This window comes from Lissotriton helveticus, chromosome 8 (genome assembly GCF_964261635.1).
Source record: "Lissotriton helveticus chromosome 8, aLisHel1.1, whole genome shotgun sequence".
Lineage (NCBI taxonomy): Eukaryota > Metazoa > Chordata > Amphibia > Caudata > Salamandridae > Lissotriton > Lissotriton helveticus.
This window is the reverse complement of record NC_136069.1, coordinates 1659402002-1659425072: the sequence shown is the minus strand read 5'-3', so window position 1 is coordinate 1659425072 and position 23071 is coordinate 1659402002. Positions and strand designations below refer to the sequence as shown.

At 48.2% G+C, this 23071-nt stretch overlaps 1 protein-coding gene across 2 annotated transcripts in view; it reads left to right on the top strand.

The window, feature by feature from the left end:
* The window catches only part of LOC144773603 (F-box/WD repeat-containing protein 7-like), a 376720-nt gene that overhangs the window by 220971 nt on the left and 132678 nt on the right, over positions 1-23071 (top strand). For both annotated transcript variants that reach the window (XM_078658744.1, XM_078658743.1), the window contains exon 4: positions 18969-19051. In XM_078658744.1, coding sequence (XP_078514870.1) covers positions 18969-19051 — 83 coding nt within the window. The remainder of the gene's footprint in view (positions 1-18968; positions 19052-23071) is intronic.

The following is a 23071-nucleotide window of genomic DNA, read 5'->3' as shown; positions in this document are numbered from 1 at the left end:
CCCTGGCACCTGTACCGAGAGGGACACTGCCCTGGCACCTGTACCGAGAGAGGGACACTACCTTAACATCTGTACCGAGGGAGGGGCACTGTCCTGGCACCTGTACCGAGGGAGGGGCACTGTCCTGGCACCTGTACTGAGCGAGGGGCACTGCCTTGGCACCTGTACCGAGAGAGGGGCACTGCCCTGGCACCTGTACCGAGAGAGGGGTACTGCCCTGGCACCTGTACCGGGGGAGGCACTGGTCTGGCACCTGTACCGAGAGAGGGGCACTGCCCTGGCACCTGTACCGACGGAGGAGCACCTCCCTGGCATCTGTACCGAGACACGGGAACTACCCTGGCATCTGTATCGAGAGAGGGCACTGCGCTGGCATCTGTACTGAGAGAGGGGCACTGCGCTGGCATCTGTACTGAGAGAGGGGCACTGCGCTGGCATCTGTACTGAGAGAGGGGCACTGCGCTGGCATCTGTACTGAGAGAGGGGCACTGGCACTGCGCTGGCATCTGTACTGAGGGATTGGCACTGCCCTGGTACTTGTCCTGAAGAAGGGGCACTGCTGTGGCACCTGCACCAAGGAGAGAACCATTTGTGTCCCAAGGGCCCTGCTCTGGCATCTGTACCCAGATAGAACAGTCTGTGCACCACGCCCTGGGATCTATGCCCTAACTGTGCCAACCGTGACACCTGTACCCACAGAGAACCATCTGTGCCCCACGTACCCTGCGTTGGTGGGGGTGCTCTGTACCAACAGAGAACCGCCGGTGCCCATTGACCATAATGTGGCAGCTGTACCCAGAGAGAACCACCATCTGTCTGCCACTGACCCTGCACTGGTATCTGCATTCAGGGAGGGCGACTCACACTTGGACTATTCAGAACCCTGCCTTGCCACCTGTGCCCAGGAGATTTCCAGTCTGCCATAGCTCCTGCCCTGGCACCTGTACCCAGAGAGAATCCTTGTGCCCCAAAGCGCTTGCACCTATACCCACATAGTCCCTGCCCTGGCACCGGTACCCAGAGAGAATCCCTGTGCCCCATAGCCCCTGACTTGGCACCTGTACCGAGAGCGAATCCCTGTCCCCACAGCCCTTGCATTGGCACCTGTACCTAGAGAGAATCCCTGTGCCCCAAAGCCCTTGCACCTGTACCCACAGAGTCCCTGCCCTGGCACCGGTACCCAGAGAGAATCCCTGTGCCCCATAGCCCCTGCCTTGGCACCTGTACCGAGAGCGAATCCCTGTCCCCACAGCCCTTGCATTGGCACCTGTACCTAGAGAGAATCCCTGTGCCCCAAAGCCCTTGCACCTGTACCCACAGAGTCCCTGCCCTGGCACCGGTACCCAGAGAGAATCCCTGTGCCCCATAGCCCCTGCCTTGGCACCTGTACCGAGAGCGAATCCCTGTCCCCACAGCCCTTGCATTGGCACCTGTACCTAGAGAGAATCCCTGTGCCCCAAAGCCCTTGCACCTGTACCCACAGAGTCCCTGCCCTGGCACCGGTACCCAGAGAGAATCCCTGTGCCCCATAGCCCCTGCCTTGGCACCTGTACCAAGAGCGAATCCCTGTCCCCACAGCCCTTGCGCCTGTACCCACAGAGTCCCTGCCCTGGCACCGGTACCCATTGACCGTGACTAGACAGATCCGTGGCCGGAGCATCTGGCGATCCCTGGTTATGGCAGTGGGTGCAGCTAGGGAGTAGATCGCTGCTGTAAGGGGGAAAGAAGTGTGGCGCGTCTGTGCCAGAGAGAGAGGTGGCAGGAGGGCACGGGGTGTTTACAATCTGCTGTTGGAGGGCGAGGGGCTGGTTTTCAAACCCTCTCCGTTAAGGGATCCATGTATGTTGTGGTGTCGATGTTGGGCCCAGTCTCTGGAGGGTGGGTGGGGGGGGAGTGTGCAGCTGTACCCGCAGGGCGCCGGTTCAAGAGATGGCAGTGTCACCCTGCGATAGGAACCGCGGAGCCTGGCAGGGAATGGTTTAAAGAGGCCGTGGTCCGTCGGTCCTTCAGGGACGTGAGGCGTTCACTCCGAAGCTACTCCTTAGTAAGTCATCTCCTCTTCTAACCTGTGGTGCTTGTTCTGTGCGTGCAGGTTTAAATCCCCCAGTTTCTCACTTCTTCCTCTCGGGGCCCACAACTCCCTCCCCTTCCTCTGAACTCTGGTGACCAGGCGACATCTGAGGCACACGGACACCCGAGAGGAAGAAGTGAGAAACTGGGGGATTTAAAACATGCCCGTCTACAGGCACCACAGGTACCCTGGGTATCCTGAGACACCTGTGTGTGGGTGAAGGTGTTACACCTGCACCGCAGAGAGGTGAAGAGACCCTCACCAGTTATGCCACCTTAGAGGTGAAGAGACCCCTCACCATTTATGCCACCTTAGAGGTGGGCGGTGCCTTGTACGGCTCCTCCTCGAGTGCCCTTCCGTGCCCACAGTCCCCACTGGTTCCCCGGGTATCCTGAGACACCTGTGTGTGAGTGGAAGTGTGTTACTTTTCCACAGCAGAGGGGGAAGAGACCCCTCGCCATTTATGCCACCTTAGAGGTGAAGAGACCCGCACCATTTATGCCACCGTAGAGGTGAAGAGACCCTCACCATTTATGCCACCGTAGAGGTGAAGAGACCCGCACCATTTATGCCACCGTAGAGGTGAAGAGACCCTCACCATTTATGCCACCGCAGAGGGTGAAGAGACCCTCACCATTTATGCCACCGCAGAGGGTGAAGAGACCCTCACCATTTATGCCACCGTAGAGGTGAAGAGACCCGCACCATTTATGCCACCTTAGAGGTGAAGAAACCATCACCATTTATGCCACCTTAGAGGTGAAGAGACTCCTCACCATTTATGCCACCTTAGAGGTGGGTGGTGCCTTGTATGGCTCCTCCTCGAGGGCCCTGCCACGTCTACAGTCACCACAGATTCCCTGGGTATCCTGAGACACCTGTGTGTGGGTGGAGGTGTTACACCTGCAACGCAGAGGGTGAAGAGACCCCTCACCATTTATGCCACCGTAGAGGTGAAGAGACTCCTCACCATTTATGCCACCTTAGAGGTGGGCGGTGCCTTGTACGGCTCTTCCTCGAGGGCCCTTCCACGTCTACAGGCACCACAGGTACCCTGGGTATCCTGAGACACCTGTGTGTGGGTGGAGGTGTTACACCTGCACCGCAGAGGGTGAAGAGACCCCTCACCTTTTATGCCACCTTAGAGGTGAAGAGACCCGCACCATTTATGCCACCGTAGAGGTGAAGAGACCCTCACCATTTATGCCACCGTAGAGGTGAAGAGACCCTCACCATTTATGCCACCGTAGAGGTGAAGAGACCCTCACCATTTATGCCACCTTAGAGGTGAAGAAACCCTCACCATTTATGCCACCGCAGAGGGTGAAGAGACCCTCACCATTTATGCCACCGTAGAGGTGAAGAGACCCTCACCATTTATGCCACCGCAGAGGGTGAAGAGACCCTCACCATTTATGCCACTGCAGAGGGTGAAGAGACCCTCACCATTTATGCCACCGCAGAGGGTGAAGAGACCCTCACCATTTATGCCACCGCAGAGGGTGAAGAGACCCTCACCATTTATGCCACCGTAGAGGTGAAGAGACCCGCACCATTTATGCCACCTTAGAGGTGAAGAAACCCTCACCATTTATGCCACCGTAGAGGTGAAGAGACCCGCACCATTTATGCCACCTTAGAGGTGAAGAAACCATCACCATTTATGCCACCGTAGAGGTGAAGAGACCCGCACCATTTATGCCACCGTAGAGGTGAAGAGACCCTCACCATTTATGCCACCTTAGAGGTGAAGAGACCCTCACCATTTATGCCACCGTAGAGGTGAAGAGACCCTCACCATTTATGCCACCGTAGAGGTGAAGAGACCCTCACCATTTATGCCACCTTAGAGGTGAAGAAACCATCACCATTTATGCCACCGTAGAGGTGAAGAGACCCTCGCCATTTATGCCACCGTAGAGGTGAAGAAACCCTCACCATTTATGCCACCTTAGAGGTGAAGAAACCATCACCATTTATGCCACCTTAGAGGTGAAGAAACCATCACCATTTATGCCACCGTAGAGGTGAAGAGACCCTCGCCATTTATGCCACCGTAGAGGTGAAGAGACTCCTCACCATTTATGCCACCTTAGAGGTGACGAAACCCTCACCATTTATGCCACCGTAGAGGTGAAGAGACCCGGACCATTTATGCCACCGTAGAGGTGAAGAGACCCTCACCATTTATGCCACCGTAGAGGTGAAGAGACCCTCACCATTTATGCCACCTTAGAGGTGAAGAAACCCTCACCATTTATGCCACCGTAGAGGTGAAGAGACCCGCACCATTTATGCCACCTTAGAGGTGAAGAAACCCTCCCCATTTATGCCACCGCAGAGGGTGAAGAGACCCTCACCATTTATGCCACCGCAGAGGGTGAAGAGACCCTCACCATTTATGCCACCGTAGAGGTGAAGAGACCCGCACCATTTATGCCACCGTAGAGGTGAAGAGACCCTCACCATTTATGCCACCTTAGAGGTGGGTGGTGCCTTGTACGGCTCCTCCTCGAGGGCCCTGCCACGTCTACAGTCACCACAGATTCCCTGGGTATCCTGAGACACCTGTGTGTGGGTGGAGGTGTTACACCTGCAACGCAGAGGGTGAAGAGACCCCTCACCATTTATGCCACCGTAGAGGTGAAGAGACTCCTCACCATTTATGCCACCTTAGAGGTGGGCGGTGCCTTGTACGGCTCTTCCTCGAGGGCCCTTCCACGTCTACAGGCACCACAGGTTCACCGGGTATCCCGAGACACCTGTGTGTGGGTGGAGGTGTGTTACTTTTCCACAGCAGAGAGGTGAAGAGACCCCTCTAAGGTGGCACCATTAATGCCACCTTAGAGGTGGGCGGTGCCTTGTACATCTCCTCCTCGAGGCCCTGCCACATCTACAGTCACCACAGGTCCCCCAGGTATCCTGAGACACCTGTGTGTGGGTGGAAGTGTGTTACTTTTCCACAGCAGAGAGGTGAAGAGGCCCCTCACCATTTATGCCAACTTAGAGGTGAAGAGACCCCTCACCATTTATGCCAACTTAGAGGTGAAGAGACTCCTCACCATTTATGCCACCTTAGAGGTGGGCGGTGCCTTGTACGGCTCTTCCTCGAGGGCCCTTCCACGTCTACAGGCACCACAGGTTCCCTGGGTATCCCGAGACACCTGTGTGTGGGTGGAGGTGTTACACCTGCACCGCAGAGGGTGAAGAGACCCCTCACCATTTATGCCACCTTAGAGGTGAAGAAACCCTCACCATTTATGCCACCGTAGAGGTGAAGAGACCCGCACCATTTATGCCACCGTAGAGGTGAAGAGACCCTCACCATTTATGCCACCGTAGAGGTGAAGAGACCCTCACCATTTATGCCACCGTAGAGATGAAGAGACCCTTTTCATTTATGCCACCTTGGAGGTGGGCGGTGCCTTGTACAGCTCCTCCTCGAGTGCACTTCCACGTCTACAGGCACCACAGGTTCCCTGGGTATCCCGAGACACCTGTGTGTGGGTGGAGGTGTTACACCTGCACCGCAGAGGGTGAAGAGACCCCTCACCATTTATGCCACCTTAGAGGTGAAGAAACCCTCACCATTTATGCCACCGTAGAGGTGAAGAGACCCTCACCATTTATGCCACCGTAGACATGAAGAGACCCTTTTCATTTATGCCACCTTGGAGGTGGGCGGTGCCTTGTACGGCTCTTCCTCCAGAGCCCTTCCACGTCTACAGGCACCACAGGTCCCCCGGATATCCTGAGACACCTGTGCGTGGGTGGAGGTGTGTTACTTTTCCACAGCAGAGAGGTGAAGAGGCCCGCACCATTTATGCCAACTTAGAGGTGAAGAGACCCCTCACCATTTATGCCATCTTAGAGGTGAAGAGACTCCTCACCATTTATGCCACCTTAGTGGTGGGCGGTGCCTTGTACGGCTCTTCCTCGAGGGCCCTTCCACGTCTACAGGCACCACAGGTTCACCGGGTATCCCGAGACACCTGTGTGTGGGTGGAGGTGTTACACCTGCACCGCAGAGGGTGAAGAGACCCCTCACCATGTATGCCACCTTAGACGTGGGAGGTGCTTTGTACGGCTCCTCCTGGAGTGCCCTTCCGAGCCCACAGTCACCACAGGTACCCTGGGTATCCTGAGACACCTGTGTGTGGGTGGAAGTGTGTTACACCTGCACCGCAGAGAGGGGAAGAGATCCCTCACCATTTCTTATGTCACCTTGCAGGTGAGAAGACCTTCCCATCAGTGATGGTGAAGACACTGACCAGGCTGTTCCGGTGCGGTGCCATGTTCCATATATTCCTAGCCTTATCCGTAGAGCTCTTCCAAACTAGATGGAGTCTATAGTAACACTGCGGAGCAGCCTGGGCTGTAAAGCTCTACTCTGTACAAGGTTTCACAAGGCTTGGGAGTCCTGAAATAAAGTGAGACCTTGCATTGGATGTGGCATCCAAGAGGGTTCTTGAGAAGTTGTGGAAGAGTATGGAGGCTAGGTTGGTGCTCAAAGCCCAGGGATGTGCCACGTTACACCACAAGGGTGGTGCCTGTAGTGGAAAATGAGGAAAACCACTTGAGACAAATATTTAGTCATTATGTTTTACAATCAGTTGCTTATTCTGGGCATATTGTATAATCGTGCGTCATCAACAGGCACCCGCGGTTAGCATGCTTTTGCTGCAGTCTTTCAGAATATCAATAGAGTCAAAAGCTGGACGCTGGAATGGTCAGTCGAAAGACCATTCATTGGCTGTTGGTGGAGGAATGGAGGCATCAGACCTGTGTGTGGCTAGTACATAAGGAGAAACAGTGGCTGAGGTCTTCATCAGTGGTTCATGGGAAAAGCGGGGATTGTCAGGAGCGAAGTTGAGCTCTTTGATAACAGAACGTGAGTTATGTTCTGCTGATACCATCTGTCGTGAGGTTGTATTTTTTGAAGGCCATTTTAGAAAAGGTGCCGGAAGGCATGAGTGTTTACTCTTCCGTTCTGAAGTTTACGGAGAATGTGGTTGTTTCTGGTCCCATTGGCGAGCTATGAGCCAGTTAACAATGGTCCAGTGCCCTGAAACCAGGCCATGGTCCGGTCATACAATCTCCATGTGCATGCTTCGTCTCCCAGATATTTCCCTCTTACACATTTCATAACGCATGCTTTTTTTATTGCACATGCTTGTTTAGTTGCTCATGTGTTTTGCTTCCCATACATAACCCGTTCCACATATGTGTTGTTTAACACACATGCACAATGCCCAGGCAGTCCGAATTAGATTGCCCTGACTTGGTTCACGTAATGCTGGTCATGTCATCAAAGAAGTCTCCTAGTGCAGGACATATCTTTAAGGCTCCTCCTGAGGGGAGTGACATTTCCTACTATTAACCATTACTTCTTCTATATTAAGTGCTTCGTACCACAGATTTGTACCCTCGAAGTGCTGTAAAAAATAGATATTACTCTTATCTAATGTAATCCTTCTTAATTTAACAATCGCGGTTTGCCTGCACGGGGTATGGACTCGTGATCTGCTGCTCACATTAGATGTCCGCAGCTAGTAGTTAACTCATCAAGTCGTGTTGTTGATAAACATAACCTAAAGGTTAATAACCATTTAAAGAGTTCACAAATCTGAAATATCGAAAAAAGAAATAAATTGATATTAGTGAAAAGAATCATCAAAAAAGAAGGAAAAATTAGTAGGCTTTAAGACACAGTAGCAATGATGATTTGTCCGGAGTTGAAGTTCTTCTCTGAGGAACGTCTTAGTATTGATAGTGGAGGTTATCCTGTTCGAGGGCAGACCAGGCGAGCTGTGTCGTGTTGTCCAGAAAGCACGACTTTATCATATCTGTTGCATTGTTTGGTAATTGCCAAGTACAATACTAGACAAAGTTTAGGGAAAAAAGTGAACCAAACAATTTGAGCGGATCCACTATTGGTTGCAGTACCCCTGCGGACTGTTTGACTCCTTCTCCCGTCTGAAGACTGCTAGTTAGTTTGTGCCCCCGACTCACTGTGATGCTGCTCCTGGGGTGCTGGGGATTTTTTTGGGCTTGCCCAGATTGGCAAAATCAAAGACACTTCTTCCCAATTGACTCTTTCTGGTTGAAACATGAAGTGAATGATTGTTTCATGTACTTGTGCTATAAATGAAAGCAACTAAGGCCTTAGCTCCTCCTTCCCTTTGATGGAGTCTTTTCCTGCCCATCAAAGGAGGAAGCTGGATTCAGAACTTCTGGATGCACCTAGTACTCTGATTCTGAATGTGACCGACTGCCTTCCTATGCAATGATTTCTGGGAACGGACGGACTAAGATGGACCTCTGCTCCGCCTCTGCTCACTCCTTGGCTGCCCTGCGGTTGCAGTCCTCCTGATCTGCTGTGTTGCTCCCGTTTGCTTGTCCCAGACAGCAGGTTCGAGATGAGTTCTTGTGGTAAAGCTCATCCAGGATACCTCTGCATCATGGAGTGTATGATAAACCGCCTGATGTACGATTAAGGGACCCCTAGCAGACTTGAATGGAAGATGTAGTCTTGTGTGATATCCTGCGTCTACATGGCCATAGCCAGATCTCCATGGATGTGGGTCTCGGTGGCCTGCTGACTGCCCAGACTGACATCTACATGCAGATAGCAGCTAGCAGGGGCAGTGCCAGCGGTTATGGTGGCTATGAGCTATTGTTGACCAATAAATGCCCTGGTGGCGCCTCAGGGTGGCAGCATATGGAGCCCAGCCTTTTAATTGGGTTCTCTCTCGTGCAGACAGCTTCAGTGTAGCAAACACGTTCACACATGAGTGAACATTGTAAAATAATGAGTGGTGCTAGTGCGGGGCTATGCATTTTAATTGCAGCTGATTCTCCGAGATGCAGACACTTACTGGATTACTTTGTTCGAAACCAGCTTTAAAATGGACTAATGTCGCCCCTCAAGAACCTGGACAGAGGTTGGCTGGTACTGTACGCACCCCTTCCCCAGCATCCCCATCAGCTAGTCTCCGAATACTCTTAAAGACTCTCATAATGTATTTCTGAGCCCCCCTTCTCTTTTGAAATACTGTAAGGCTCTATACTAGACACACCCAGGGGCATTGAACCTAGAACATTGGACTCTTATTGGATTTCTGATCCCTCTTATGCTACCTGTTTGTGCCTTCAGTTCATCTGGTCTGAATCTTTCCAGTACGTGCAAGTGCCATGCTCCACATGTCCGGCACCGTGATAGCTCCTTGGCTCTAGAGGCGACTGACTAGAACTGGGAGTTCAGTGCTGGAGTCCCTGCGCTTGACTGCGCCACATAAGTCACTGAGCTGGGGGACCGCTCAGTGACTTAGAAACGCTCTCTGCTGACATGCGTATACTCTGAAGCCGCATCCCCACCAGGCCATCTGAGGTCAGTAAAGTTAGTTCAAGACAGCTTGGAAACGGCAGAAGTGCGATTTGAAGTGCTTTATAAAAAAATAAAGTTTAGTTTTTATTTATGTATTGTGTTTCCTTCCTAATCAATGACTGTGTTGGTGTATTTGTGGGTATATTTATTTACTGAACAAAACAATTTTCCTAGAAGATGTCACGAGTGATGCAATATGTGTGGTTATTAGCAGTGCATGGCGAGGGAGTGAGTTCTAGTTCCCTTAGGGCACTCCCCCCGGGGATGGAGTGCCCGCAGCCTTGTGGAGGCTAAGGAGGTGAGCCACACATCCCACCTGCCTCTTAAATAAATATCGCCCCACCCTGGTTGCTGTAGGAATGGCAAAAGACTATGTCCCTTTCTAGCTCGGTGTGGATGGCACTGTGCTAATATATGCTTAAAAACTCTGCTAGACAAACAGACTTTTGAAGTGAGCGGATTCAGAGTGTCGCTGGTGTTGAAGGGGGCTCCGTACAGGAGCTGCTCGCCACCTAAACTTGGCAAGTACCCAGAGTTCTCTGATTCTTTTTTGCATATGGATTCTATTTATATGCACATATATATTCTAGCCACCTGCCATGTTTTGTTCTTAGTAGGCAGTCGTTATTTCTGTGAGATTGCCAAAATGGTGCATTGAGCGTTGCGGGCTGTGTGGGTTATAGAATGGCTGGACTCCTTGGGGCGAAAGGGGTGTGTCCGCTCAGGGTGAGGAATTGTGGATGCTCAGCTGCAAGGTTGTGGAAATTACTATTGTTCACTAGCCGGTGTACCTCATTGGCCAGATGGAACATTTTCCGAACTTGAGAGGCTTATTGGGCACCTTTCGAGACTGTGATGACACTTTTTCGACAAAACATGGGGTTTTCTTGGGCATGTGTGTCGTTCAGTCCCTGTTTCCCCAGTGTCTGTCGGGGAAGAGGGCAGCCCGTTGCACTAGAATCTGAGCAGTGGTGATGTCCAGCTAGAACTGCACATGGCCAAGCAAATGCTGCACTGGTCATTATCTGCACTTGCAATACAGGAACCCTATGTGAAGGGTCCGGAGACCTGGTAGGTATTGTGTGGTTACTGCTTACTAAGTCAGTGTGTACCAAATCATGTAAGAAAGAAAATTTTCTTTCTTACATGATTTGGTACACACTGACTTAGTAAGCAGTAACCACACAATACCTACCAGGTCTCCGGACCCTTCACATAGGGTTCCTGTATTGCATATACTGACTGGAGGCCGACCTGGTTTGGTTTAACCTCCTTCTCCCTCTATTTTTTGTTTATGCATTATCTGCACTTGTCATACTGTGGCCGGTCATTACATTGATACTTTCGGGTTGGAACACAAAATGCACACGTAAATACTTTAGCTGTGGGTAAAAACCGGGCACAGAAAGGCAGAACATGGCTATGCTGTGGCCTGCTCGTACCTCTGCTACCCCCTTCTCCAGAACTGTCTCTGTCCGAAGGTAGTTTCTTGCGGAGTTGGAACCAGAAGGGTCAGAGCAGGAAGGGTCATGTGCTCAAGGCAGATGCTACTTGGGTATCACTTCCTCTCACTGTCCCTGCTTCTACTACAGCTGCACGACTGCCCCCAGCCAGGAGTGGTGCACTGGGGGTCCTGCATGCGGTGAGTGTGGTGATGGGAGTAAGATGTGCTGCGTCTTTGGGTATTTGCGCTTTTACCATGCCTGGTCTGGGGTTTCTAAAGAGCTGGTAGGGACCAGGAATACCAATCACACAGGGAAGCCTCACAGACCTAGCTCTTCACCTTGTATGGAGGTCTAGTTCCTTTGGCACCTTTAGGAACCATCATGCGGCATTTAGCACCTTGACACCCATACTCTCCTGTAAACCTTGTTCATAAGTAAAATGTCCTTGCCGTGTTGATGGGACATACTCCTAAAAAGACATCATGTAAAATTAAATCAACAGTGCATTGTTACTTTGTCCTTCACATTTTCTCCTGATATATTGAACTAGATCTGTTTTCACTGGTGTGTCCAAGGGTGTGGATTTCCCGATCAGGCCCGGCACGTTTGTACGGCCGTATAAGCTTACACTGCCATTGATGCTATAAAAGATCAAGAAGGGAGGGTTTCCAATCTGAATTGTCGATATGTACATAATTGAATTATACTGAGTTCTTCACAGCATGTATCTCAGAATTTTACAACTTAGCAGGGGCAGATCAACCCGTACAGTGCCATTTGAATCTAAATCCTCTTTTTAGTGTGTGTATAAATGTCAGTGCTGTAAATTAAAGTACTGCGCAAGCTCTCCGTGGCCCTGTGTGTCATACAAGTTTGCCTGGCTCGCTCTAGTTTATCAGCGTCTCTCTTCTTGGTCTTGAGGGATTCTGGAATTGTAAGGCTCTACTGACTTACCCAAAGCCGATCCATCTTGTGTGCCAACACATTGGCATTGCTATGAACTACTCCAAGGATAAGGGGCATGGGTACTCCTTCACTTGCAGGGTTTTATTTACTACTTAGTTTGCTGCGCCCAGGATCAACAGCACAGACATGATTTCACACTCTCGGCAAGCTCTGCCCCATTTGGCCCGGAGCATGGTGGCCCACTGAACTGGGCTCTCCGCCCATACCAGTCACCAAGGTCAAAAACCTGGGAGTACGCCTGGATGATAAACTAACGTTTGCTGCACACGCAAACTCCATCGTCTCAGCATCTTTCTATAAGCTCAAATCCATAAAGAAGATCCTCCCCTTTCTTCCCCCCAACTCCGGTAAAACACTGGTCACTGCTTTTGTCATGTCATCTTTAGACTACTGCAATGGACTGCTTATCAATGCCCAGCACAAAGTTATCCATAAACTGCAGTCTGTACAAAACGCAGCCACAAGAATGCTCTCAGGCACCCCTAAGTTCAAACCTATCGCCCAAGTGATCAAAGATTACCACTGGCTGGCGGTAAAAAATCGAATCAAATTCAAGGCACTTTGCATAGCCTATAAAGCCTCCCGCAAACAAGGGCCTCATTTTCTCCTCAAATCCCTGGCATTCTACGTCCCCAACAGAGCACTACGTTCCACGAATGCTCTCCTGATGTCTGTACCTCGGACTAAAACTGCATCCTGGGGCGACCGTCGTTTTACTGTCTCAATGGCCAAACTTTGGAACTCCTTGGACACGGACATCTCTCTATCATAAACTTTATTCGACAATTAAGTCATAAAAACACATAAAATCCACAGTTTTCCAATATAAAATCCATTAAAAGCAATGCAATAAATATTAAGAAAGGATTAAACTAATATAGACTGTTGCCGAATGTCATTTTTCATAATTTCATAAAATCTTTAAGAAAAAAAAGGATCCATCAGTTTTCATACAGTTCAGGGAAATATTGCACGAAGCTCATATAGATGAAGCAACCCCCATATTTTCCACTAAATAAGAGTGATAGGTACTTAATAATCAAGTCTCAGCCGCAATTAATCTTGTTCGGATTACCCAAGCCCATTTCAAAAATTTGGCCAGAGCAATAGCAATTAATGGACTAGAGTCTGTACATAGGATTCTTAAAGCCACGGACATCAGGTCTTGCCCTACTCTCACCATTTTCAGAAGAAAAATAAAAACCTGGCTGTTTAACCAATAAGCTCTCTTCCATTCCTGTTTCCTGCCTCGTCCACAGCGCCGAGACGCCCTAGGGCATTTGTTTGCGCTTTATAAGTTTCATAAATAAATAAATAAATCTAATGTTGTGCCATTTAAGTGTCACAGAGGTGTCTGTGGTTGGCAGACTTGGCACTCCAGGTTGGGTGAACGGAAGAGACTCTGTCACTTACATTGTTGTCCTCTATGTACAGTTCACTCCAGCTCTTTAAACCTGTATTGAAGACATCCCACTTAAAACAGGCCTGAGAGTAACATTGTGATCCTGCAGCGCCTTACTTCCTGTGCAGCTTCAGGATTTTGTTCTTTAGATCAGTTCAGTTGAAGAAAGGCGAATTTGGATGCGTTTTCAATACGTCCAGGCTGTAACTGCATGGAAACATCCTTTTGTTAAGCAACATTTTACACCAATGATATCACAACACCAGTGTGTCTTGGATTCAAATGGGTGCAGTACCAAAATGCACACAAAACAGTAAATAATTTGGAAAGAGATAAAAAGCCACCCATTCTTGCATCTTCCTACTCAGTAGTCTTACTCCGAGCACATAAGGCGGCTTTACAATGTCTTAACAATCTGCATAAATCAACTTCACTTCATATCCTCGTAGAGTTCAGCTCTTGAAATCAGGTTTTCTGTCACGCAACGCAGATCAATGGCACCAATTGTTAGACACGTTAGTTACTTGGCTCCCATGTTCAGTACTTTTCCACTTCCAAGACACAGCCTTGGAAAAGACCGGAGTCCTCTGGCTAATGCTGTTAGGGCTCCATAGAGACCTTCGCGTCCAGGGTCCGATCTGACTTTTTTCCTAGTGGAATCAATTGACAGGCGGTCAGAAGAAATAACTAATTTCATTCTGTGTGTCTTGGAAGCTCTCTTGTTGGCCCAAGGTGGGGCGGCTATCTCACTAGACATGGCATGTGGGAGAAAAAAGTCTCTTATCAGTCTAGACATGAAGGCTGTATTAACAGTAATATTTTCTTTAGAGTTACTAAAAGGTTTTTCTACTGTTTTATAATGGATTTTTAGGTATCAGTGCCCTTATAAATTGTAGCACCCACTTTTTAATTTTTAATTTATTTTTCTGCTGCCGTAGGTTTTTTGGGGCCATACTGAGTGGGCCATCTTGCATTTCTGGCCCTAACTAATATCTGCTGTATTCTACTTAGTGTTCCACTGCTGTCGTTTCTGCTTCCTGCCATTTTAGCTATAGAAAGGGACTTTACGTCACATTTTGCCTCACGTACATCTCTCCAAAGCGAAAAAGTAGCTGAGATGCCCTACACAGATTGCATCATGCTGTACATCACTATAAGTTCAACATTTGTTTCTCTGTGGGGTTTAGAGGCCTTAAAGCTCACTAAAGTTAATTTTTCATGCCATTGGTTTGCCTCTGTATTGCTGTGGGTAGGGATTTCTCTAGGGACGCTTTTCTGATCAGTTGATCGGTGGGATTTTCACTGTCTCTCAAGTCATTTGATCAGGTTCGGTCTTAGATGCCTATCTGATGAGGTGTGCATTGTTTTCAGTGCCTTTCAGGGTCGGTCTTCGCCTTTCTGATCATCTGATCAGGTGCAGGTGGTCTTTAACCCCTTGGGCACGGCTGCGATTCTGCGCCTGTGTGGCCGTTTTTAAGAGTGGGCGGGATCATGACGGCCCCCAGCCATTCGTGATGCATGACGGCCGGGGGCCGTCATCAGCATGGAAGAGGTTAATGCATTTTTTATGTGGTGCAGTCTTCATTACCTTACTTTTTCATTGACTCTTAGAAGTTTGAGCTGCCATGTAGCCCACTAATGCTGGTCATCCTGATATAACCACAACATTTAGGAACAGGAGAAGAGAACAACTAAGTGGAGATGGCTGGGGAGATGTGGAAAGCCCTTTCACAGATGAAAGCAAAGAGTGTGACAAGCAAAGGGTCGTGCAGACGAAAAGAAGTAATGGGCCGATGGAGCTTTGCGGACAACATAGCAGAGAGGCGTAGTTGAGGATGATTAGCCAGAACACCCAACCTGGTAGGTGTGATGATGGCGTCTGTGAGATAGTTAGGCGGGTGTAGAACCAAAGACACCAAGGGAGCCGAGAGGTACAGCATGTGACCTTCCCTGTCTTATACCTTTCACAGAACCTGGCATTTGAGGATAAGGAGAAGTTGGAGCGATGTTCTGTCGATGTTGAGGAGTTTAGTGTGAAAAAGAGAACTGTGTATTCTCCTGTCCGTGCGAGTGAACAAGCTGCAGTGCATTTTTGCTTATCTTTCTACTCGTTTCGTGTGGTTGGCAGCTTGTTTGCTCTCTGGTGGGTCTTCCCTGGTTACTAGCCCAACGTTTAACTGGTTCTCGAAAGCCTCCGTTGCGTGTACAGGCATTGCTGCATCGACACGCGGCCTCGTGCGTGGGTGATTTACTATGTGTACATTGGATAAATTATAGATCAGAAGACACCTTCCATTATTAATAGATCTGCTATTCCAGCTCCAGAAGGAGGCACAGACGCTGCATCGTGGTGGACGCGTATGTGCTGGAAGGAGGATGCGTCCTAAGGCGGGGGAAGTGTATCACTAAGGAGAGAGAATTTAAAGTCTGTGGACTCAGAGCTGGAGTAGACCTTGGTTCTCAGGATCAAAGGACATAGGAAAGAACCCGTACGTGTTTTTATAGTGGATCTGACACTAGTCGGGTACGTTGCCTCATGCCAGCGGCTTCTGCAGGTCGGTGGCCATTGGCCTGCAGGGTTTATGAGGGAGAGGAGCAGGGCAGATGCATCTCTACCATATGCAATGCTCCAGAAGGCCTGGTCTGCCACCAGCACTCTGTTATTGAATCATGGCGCACAGACATGGTCTGGAGGGAGCGGACGCTCATCCATTAGCGGAGATGGGTCCTGTTGGGCAGACATTGTAATGAAGTTAGCCAGATTACAGCGTGTGGATGGAAGAACAACAAATCATTCAGAAGCCAGAGAGGCCAGCAGCTGCTCCCAACAGACACAGAGCTCAGGCAGCCTGGATCCTCTTGTGCACACCTGGCTGTAAGAGGCAGAACCAACAATACAGCAGTCAGTAGACTGTTCGCTGCAAGATAGTGAGCAGTAACAAATGTTTGTGTTCTGAGAAGCCAGGTTTACTGTTTCCAACCCCATGACTGAAAATCTGTTTATTGGAGGCTTCCCCACATGATGAAACTGCTAATATTACAAGTGAAATAGCAGAGCCCTTTCTTTCCAGTGTCTCGTAGCTGCTTAAACACCACCGCTGCAGCGAAAGAGGCACCTCCGTCTGTTTGAAGATCACTGCTCTGGGGGATACATAGAGGCTGCTCCTTGGACAGAAGAGTTGACTTCACATCACATACCAAAACCAGTTAGTAGTATGACGGAGGGCCTCCCATGCAGCATTGGGACATTAGGCGAACGCTATAAGCACTGCTTTGCCGGTACAGAAGCATGGTGGAGCTCACAAGCAGGATGGCACAATTACTTTCTATGTACAATATCAGAACAACCATTCCGATAGTCTCAAGCTTTGTCAGGAGACTCATGTTTCCTGGCCACCCCTCCTGCTGCTTAGAGGGGCAGAACAGCAGGGGGGTGGTGGACACGTTCTGATTCAACCCCTCACTTATTGTTGAGGAGCAGTGAGTGCACCTCCCAAGACCTCAGCAAGATTCCATCACACACACAGGCACAGGCCAGCAATACTTTACTGATCATTCACACAGGCCCCCCAACACTGACCATCCCTAACCAATGCAGGACACCACGACTGCACACAAAAAACTGTGCTGCTTGCATAATGGCACATGTCGGAAGCAAGACTGTGCAGGCACAGGACAGCCACACTGAGTGCACCCAAATGGGTACAAGACTGAGCTGTTTACATACTGGCATGAAGTCAGTCAGCTCTACACTACATATGCGGCTGTGCAGAGTGTAATATGCTGTTTATTAGTATTGCTGAGTGTGTGGAGGTGCCAGGTGAATCCTCAAGTGAGTCATGATGTCCCTCATCCTTATGAAATGGTAGTAAATGGCATATTATAGAGTGCCCAGCTGCATTTATGATTATTGCCATGATCTTTTTTCTATGTGTACATGTTATGGTCTGGCTTGATATTGGAACTGTCGCCAGACAATTATGTATAGAGAGAAACTTTGCTCCACCCACATGTTGGGAGCCAGGAGTGTTTTGAGTGGGCAGAAGTTGTGTGCTTCCACAAAACAGTGCTTGCCCTGCATGCAGCTTTGATCATTTTATTTATTTATTCAGCTGCTTAAGCTTGAACTTTCAGGGCCACACACAGCATTGTAATGCTGTTAAAGACTCTTAAATAACTAGGTAATTTACAGTGTTTTACTCTGGTAGCAGCACAGATGGGAGGAGGTTGTTTAGGTCTGATAGGTCTGACTTGACAGTGCATTCCTAAACCTTAGCTGCTGGCATTGCCAATGCTTGATTTAACAAAAGGTATGTAACCAAAATTGGAATATGAAGGGTTAGATTTGGGCAATATGGTAAAATGACATTGAAGAGATCTCCTAATTATTAATAGGGTTGTTAACTCCTTAACCGCGGCGCAAATTCCGCCGCAGGAGTTCTAATGAGTAGGCGGGGCTGCGCCGGCCAACGTACGTGCGCAGCACCAGCGAGGTAGTGCTTGTGACAGTTGTTGGCAGACGCGAGCACGGAACGGGCTAAGCTATGTAAAGCAATAGTTGCATGCAATCCATGAGACAGGAAAATGTGTTATCTTGACAATTTTGCTGTACTTTGGCGATAAACTCAAATGTAACCTATGTACTTTAGAATTAAATGTTTGAATGTGCTTTTTAGTACAGCTCCTCCAGCAACATTCCCTTCCAGAAGGGGAACAATCATAGACAAAACAATCCTCTTCCTACCCCAGAAGGATGGCTAAGCCCGAACATCTAACCCGAGACCCTCCTTATGGGTCCCAACCCCATACGCGTGCCTCATGCTTGATGTAAGTCCTCCGACAAACTTAGCTGAGGACTCCTATTTGGGTGTGTATCTGTTCCACTTAAAGCAGCAAACTCAGAAAAACTGTCCTAGAGTTCTTGAATGAATCGCAGCCACTGATGATAACTCTGGGACTACGGTCCTTACCAGTGGTTCATATCTTTCCAAGTATCCCCATCATTCATCATCATTTTTCGATTGAGTTGCTTTAAGTAGTTTAGGCCTAGCAAAAATGGCTCCTGATCTTGCTCTGCCACAGACCTAGTGCTCCGCCTCACTGACTAGGCTCAATGGGGCCGAAACGTGTGGAGTTGCTTGTGAGTTTATTTGATAATAATGTATTACTTGCACAACTTGTTGTTCCACACTACTGCTCACACAGACACAGCAGAGCCTGAAAGAGCAGTCTGCTGTTCACAGGTCTGGCACAGGGACACCATGATCCTAACATAACGTAAAAGGGTAGATAGATCTTTCACATTAGACAGAGGCCTGTGTATGTTCTGGAGATCAGACTCTCATTCCGAAGTTGTAGAAATCTCAATCGCGTTTCTTTTCTAAGGATGAGAATACATAATAAGCTCCATACTGTTAATATTTGGGCAACTTGGATGTGTGACACTGTTGGGAAATTTTAGCTACTAAATAAGACATGTTTCAGATTGCCAGAAATACTGAGCCTTGTCCGCATTCAGGGTAGGGTTTATTTGGGATTGGCAAAGGCATGCAGACTGTACGTGGTGAAAGGATTGGCACTTTTCTGACAGTTTGTCTAGATGTGAAGTAATCTGAAGGACTGGTAGGTGTTAGTATAGAATCTTCCACTATTGGACACTGGGCAAGGTCATTTCAAATGTATCTTTTTGTTTTTCAGATGAAACGAAAGTCTGAGAATGGTGTCGATGTGAGAGCCCTATCTCCTGGAAAGAAGTTATGCAAAGGCTCAGAGTACAGCAGGTAAGCCAAATGCCAGAGCTTGAAGAATGCACTCAATGGTTAAGCACTCTTCCCTGATAACAGCCTTGCAAGGGTGGCCCCCGGTTATACACTGCCACTAATAGCATGTTGTGGGAGAAAATTCACATGAGGCTGCAAAATAGGAGGTATTGTTCTCCCAGCATGTGGAGGTTGGCACTGTGCCACTGTGATTGTTGGGGGCCTTGCACACTGCTCCAAGAGTGCAGGGGGCATCAGCGGTTGTAGGCATCAGCAACTAAGATCTGCAGGATAGGAGTGGGCATTAATTTTGACGAGTGCTGTAGATCGTGATCACGGGGAGTCACCTGTCTGAACGCTTGTGGTGTAATGCCTTGCTTTTCTGAATGGTAAAGGTCCTGGGGAGGTACCGGCGGTGGGGGGACACTGCTAGAGCTTAGTGTTTAATGGGGACTGATAAGCACCCTTCTCTATGTCGGCACCGTTTCAGAAACCTGACAATCTACGGTGATGAGCATATTAAACCTGGCAATGGTAAGAAGAATGCTTCTCTGACATTGCAGTATTTGAGAATCCTGTGGAATCAGCAGTGTTAGGCACTTTCACTGAGGGCACTCTTCGCTGAGATAGCAGTACTTCAGATTATTGGGTATTTAGCAAGGATCACCACCTGCTCTAGGGTTGGTAAGAGGAATGATGAGTACTCTTTCTTAAGATTGCGTTTTTTCAGAATAACGGAGATCTGCAGTGACTGGCACATTCACTTAGGGCAGCATGAGCACAAGACCTTGGAAAGGCAGCAGTCATCAGCACAGTTCTCCAAGATCGCATTGTTTCAGAATGCTGGCATTTTGACCATAATGGTCACACCACACTCGTATGAGCTGGGTTTTTGCGATGATTGATCACCACGACTTACCCCACTTCTCTAGGCAGAGGACCTCCATCTCGGCAAGGCAGTAATGCAGTTTGTCATTGTACTACAGCTGTCACATATTGTCTGTTGGGTAGTAATGAGGAAATGATTTTCCTAACCAGATTTGCAATTTGCTCATTTTAAGGCGTACCTCTCCTCAGTTGCATAACTAGTTTCCTTTTTTACAGTAAACCTGCAACACCTGATTTCTTGGCTTGAGCTGCCTCCAAAACCAATAGACTTAAACTTTTGCTTGTGTTTTCGTTTATTTGCCTTGTTTTCTGTAGCTTCTGACATTTCGCCTTGCGGAACACTTTTAGATCCAGACCATTTTAATGGCAGTATATGGTAACAAAAACGTATGGGATATTGCACTAATGTAGTCTGTCTTCTGAATTAGTTAATAAGGGTCGTGTGCTTTTTTGTGTTGTGAGTGGTGGAGCCCTAATCTTATGTTGATCATAAGCCTGCAATGCCCCTTTGCATGCCCACCATCTTAGCTTCTTTTTTTCTACCATTGGGTAGGGAGGTGCATCAAAAGAGCACACAAAGATTTTCATCAAAGGCAGTTGTAAGGACCTGAAGAAAAACCAAAAGTGACCAAGAGAGTGACTGAGATGGATGTTTGATCCTGGAGAGAGGTTTTGTAAGGGTGGGTGGTGGAGATTCGACATGGTCAGAAAAAAGTATATAGTCCTCGTGGAATCCCGGATGTTCCTTGACACAATGATTATGAGCATTCTCTTTATTTGCCCAAACTGCCATTGGAATTCTTTTTAAAAACGTTATTTATAGCGTTGGTGTTTACATACATTACTACATAGCATGTGCTTAACAATGCAATTTCACAGCTGACATTACGTTTATAGACAACATCATTGTACACAATGAGTTCAGTGGCAGGGATCATCTATTTGTGCACACCACTGCCATAGGAATTTATCCCTAATCAAAGAGCATCAAATACGCTGGTTTTGCCTCCCAAGAGAGACCATAAGTCCGAGGACTGTTTTTCATGCTCTCAGATTAAGCCCAAGACTTTAGTTCTTCGAGATGAAATTATTCTCATTTGGGCTATCGGAGTTAGGAACCCTCAAAAGTTTTCGTCTTGTGTAGAAAGTTTGCTTTGCCTGAACGCTATGCATTTTGGTGGTGCTCCTAGTAACAATTTACGGGAACTGTGGAGTTTAGGCCCCTATACTCCTAAGGATTTCCCCCACTCTATTCTTTTACCCTTGAATTTCTTGTTGCAAATGAAGATATTAATTGGTACTCCCTTGTTGGACTCTAGAGTGACTTGCTGGAACACCTTTAGTATTCTTGATCATTCTTTCTGTTATATTTGAAGAATGTGAGTTGGTTCTTTACTTTTTTGCCTTGGTTAAGAAGTTGTTAAAGGCCAGCAGATTGGAAATTTTATGAAAATTAAAGTATTCTCCACGAGAAGTTAAAAGTTTTGTGTACATGAATGTTTGTCTTTACTTTTTCGTTTCCATTGACCTATTTTAATCACTGTTATTAATTTTTTTTCCTGTGCTTTCTTGTCAAAAAGGTTTGGCCTTGCCCTTTTCAAGGCAACCAGATTTTTGTTGGACCACCTCTGGATTAAACTGTGTCCTTGCTTTTGCTTTTGGAAGGGGCAACTCTGTCCAGTTTCGCTGTAGTAGATGATCTTTCACCAGCTCTCCTGCTTAGAGATGCCTGTTGGCTTTCATCGTAGGGGTTTCTTGCGGTGTTTATTCTTAGTTATTGAAATATCTTAGTGTTTTTACCCAGGTTGGTGGGGACTGTTGATTGAGGTGCATTAGTTGATTAGTACATGATTTGACCATAGGTAAAGTTGTGTTGCAAGGTTTAGGAAAAAAAACAACATTATTTAGTATGCAACCCAATGTATGGACTGGACGTTTGATTTTAATGTCCCCTAACAAATGTCATGCCCCTAAAAAAAATATCTGGTGCACACTTGTTTGCAGTTGTGTTCATCCTTAATTTGAAGTCTTCTGTGTTAGAGCTTTTTTAGTCCTTCTTTCCAAATGATATATCTGATGGAGACTTCTAGCTTCAGATTCCATACCTTAGAATAATCCCAGGTGCCAAACTGTTGTACAGAAGATTTCCGAGCAGTACTCAGTGCGCCGGTAAGTGGGGTCATTTGACTCGTTGTTGGCACCAGAAGTGACATGCGCATTACCATTATAGGCGCCACCCGAGTGCGCTGACATCATTTGTTTCCTTTCTGTGCCAGATGGCGCTAATCCAGTCTGAGCTATCATTGTCAGCTTGTATTTATAGTGCACGGCTAACCACCGGAGAGGGAAACCAGGCGCTGGGTTTAGTTGAAAAGCCATGTCTTTAGTCCCTTTCTGAATTCCTGCAGAGAGGATGCTGTTCGGAGGTGGCGGTCGTTCCAGGACTTGGTGGCAAGGTAGTAAAAGGATCGTCCCCACTTTAGCTTCACCGGATGTGGGGAATGTGAGCAGGGGTGAGGGAGGTGAAGTGCAGATGTCTGGAGGGTTGGTGGAAGTTAAGCTGGTAGTTGATTAATTCTGGTCTTAGGTCGTGGGGGGTCCTTGTAGGCGTGTGTCAGCTGTGGCATCTTTTTCTGGATGGGGAACCAGTGAAGGTGCCTGAGGTGGGGGGATGATGTGGGTTTGTTTGGGGAGGTCGAGGATGAGTGTAGCAGATGCGCTCTGAGGCGTCTGGAGTCTGTTGAGTAGTTTGGTAGGGATTCCTGTGTATTGGGTGTTTCCGAAGTCCAGCTGGCTGGTAACTAGATCTTGAGTGTCTGTTTTCCTGGTGTTAACAGGGAGCTATCTGAAGATTTCTCGGAGCACACACAGGGTGTGGAAGCAGCCGGAGGAGACTTAAGTTGATCTGGCGTTTCGTGGTAATTTTGCTGTCCAGGATGATGCCAAGTTTGCGGGCCTGGTTTGTTAGTGTGGGTCAGAGTTCGGAGGGCCACCAGGTGTTCCATGGATAGATGTTGTTCCCAAAGATCAGCACTTGGGCTTGTCTTTGTTGAGCTTCAGGCAGTTGATCTTCATCCAGTTAGTGACACTCGTCATGCAGTTGTGGAAGTTGTTCCTCGTGGTGGTGGGGTATTCTGAAAGCAAGAGGATGAG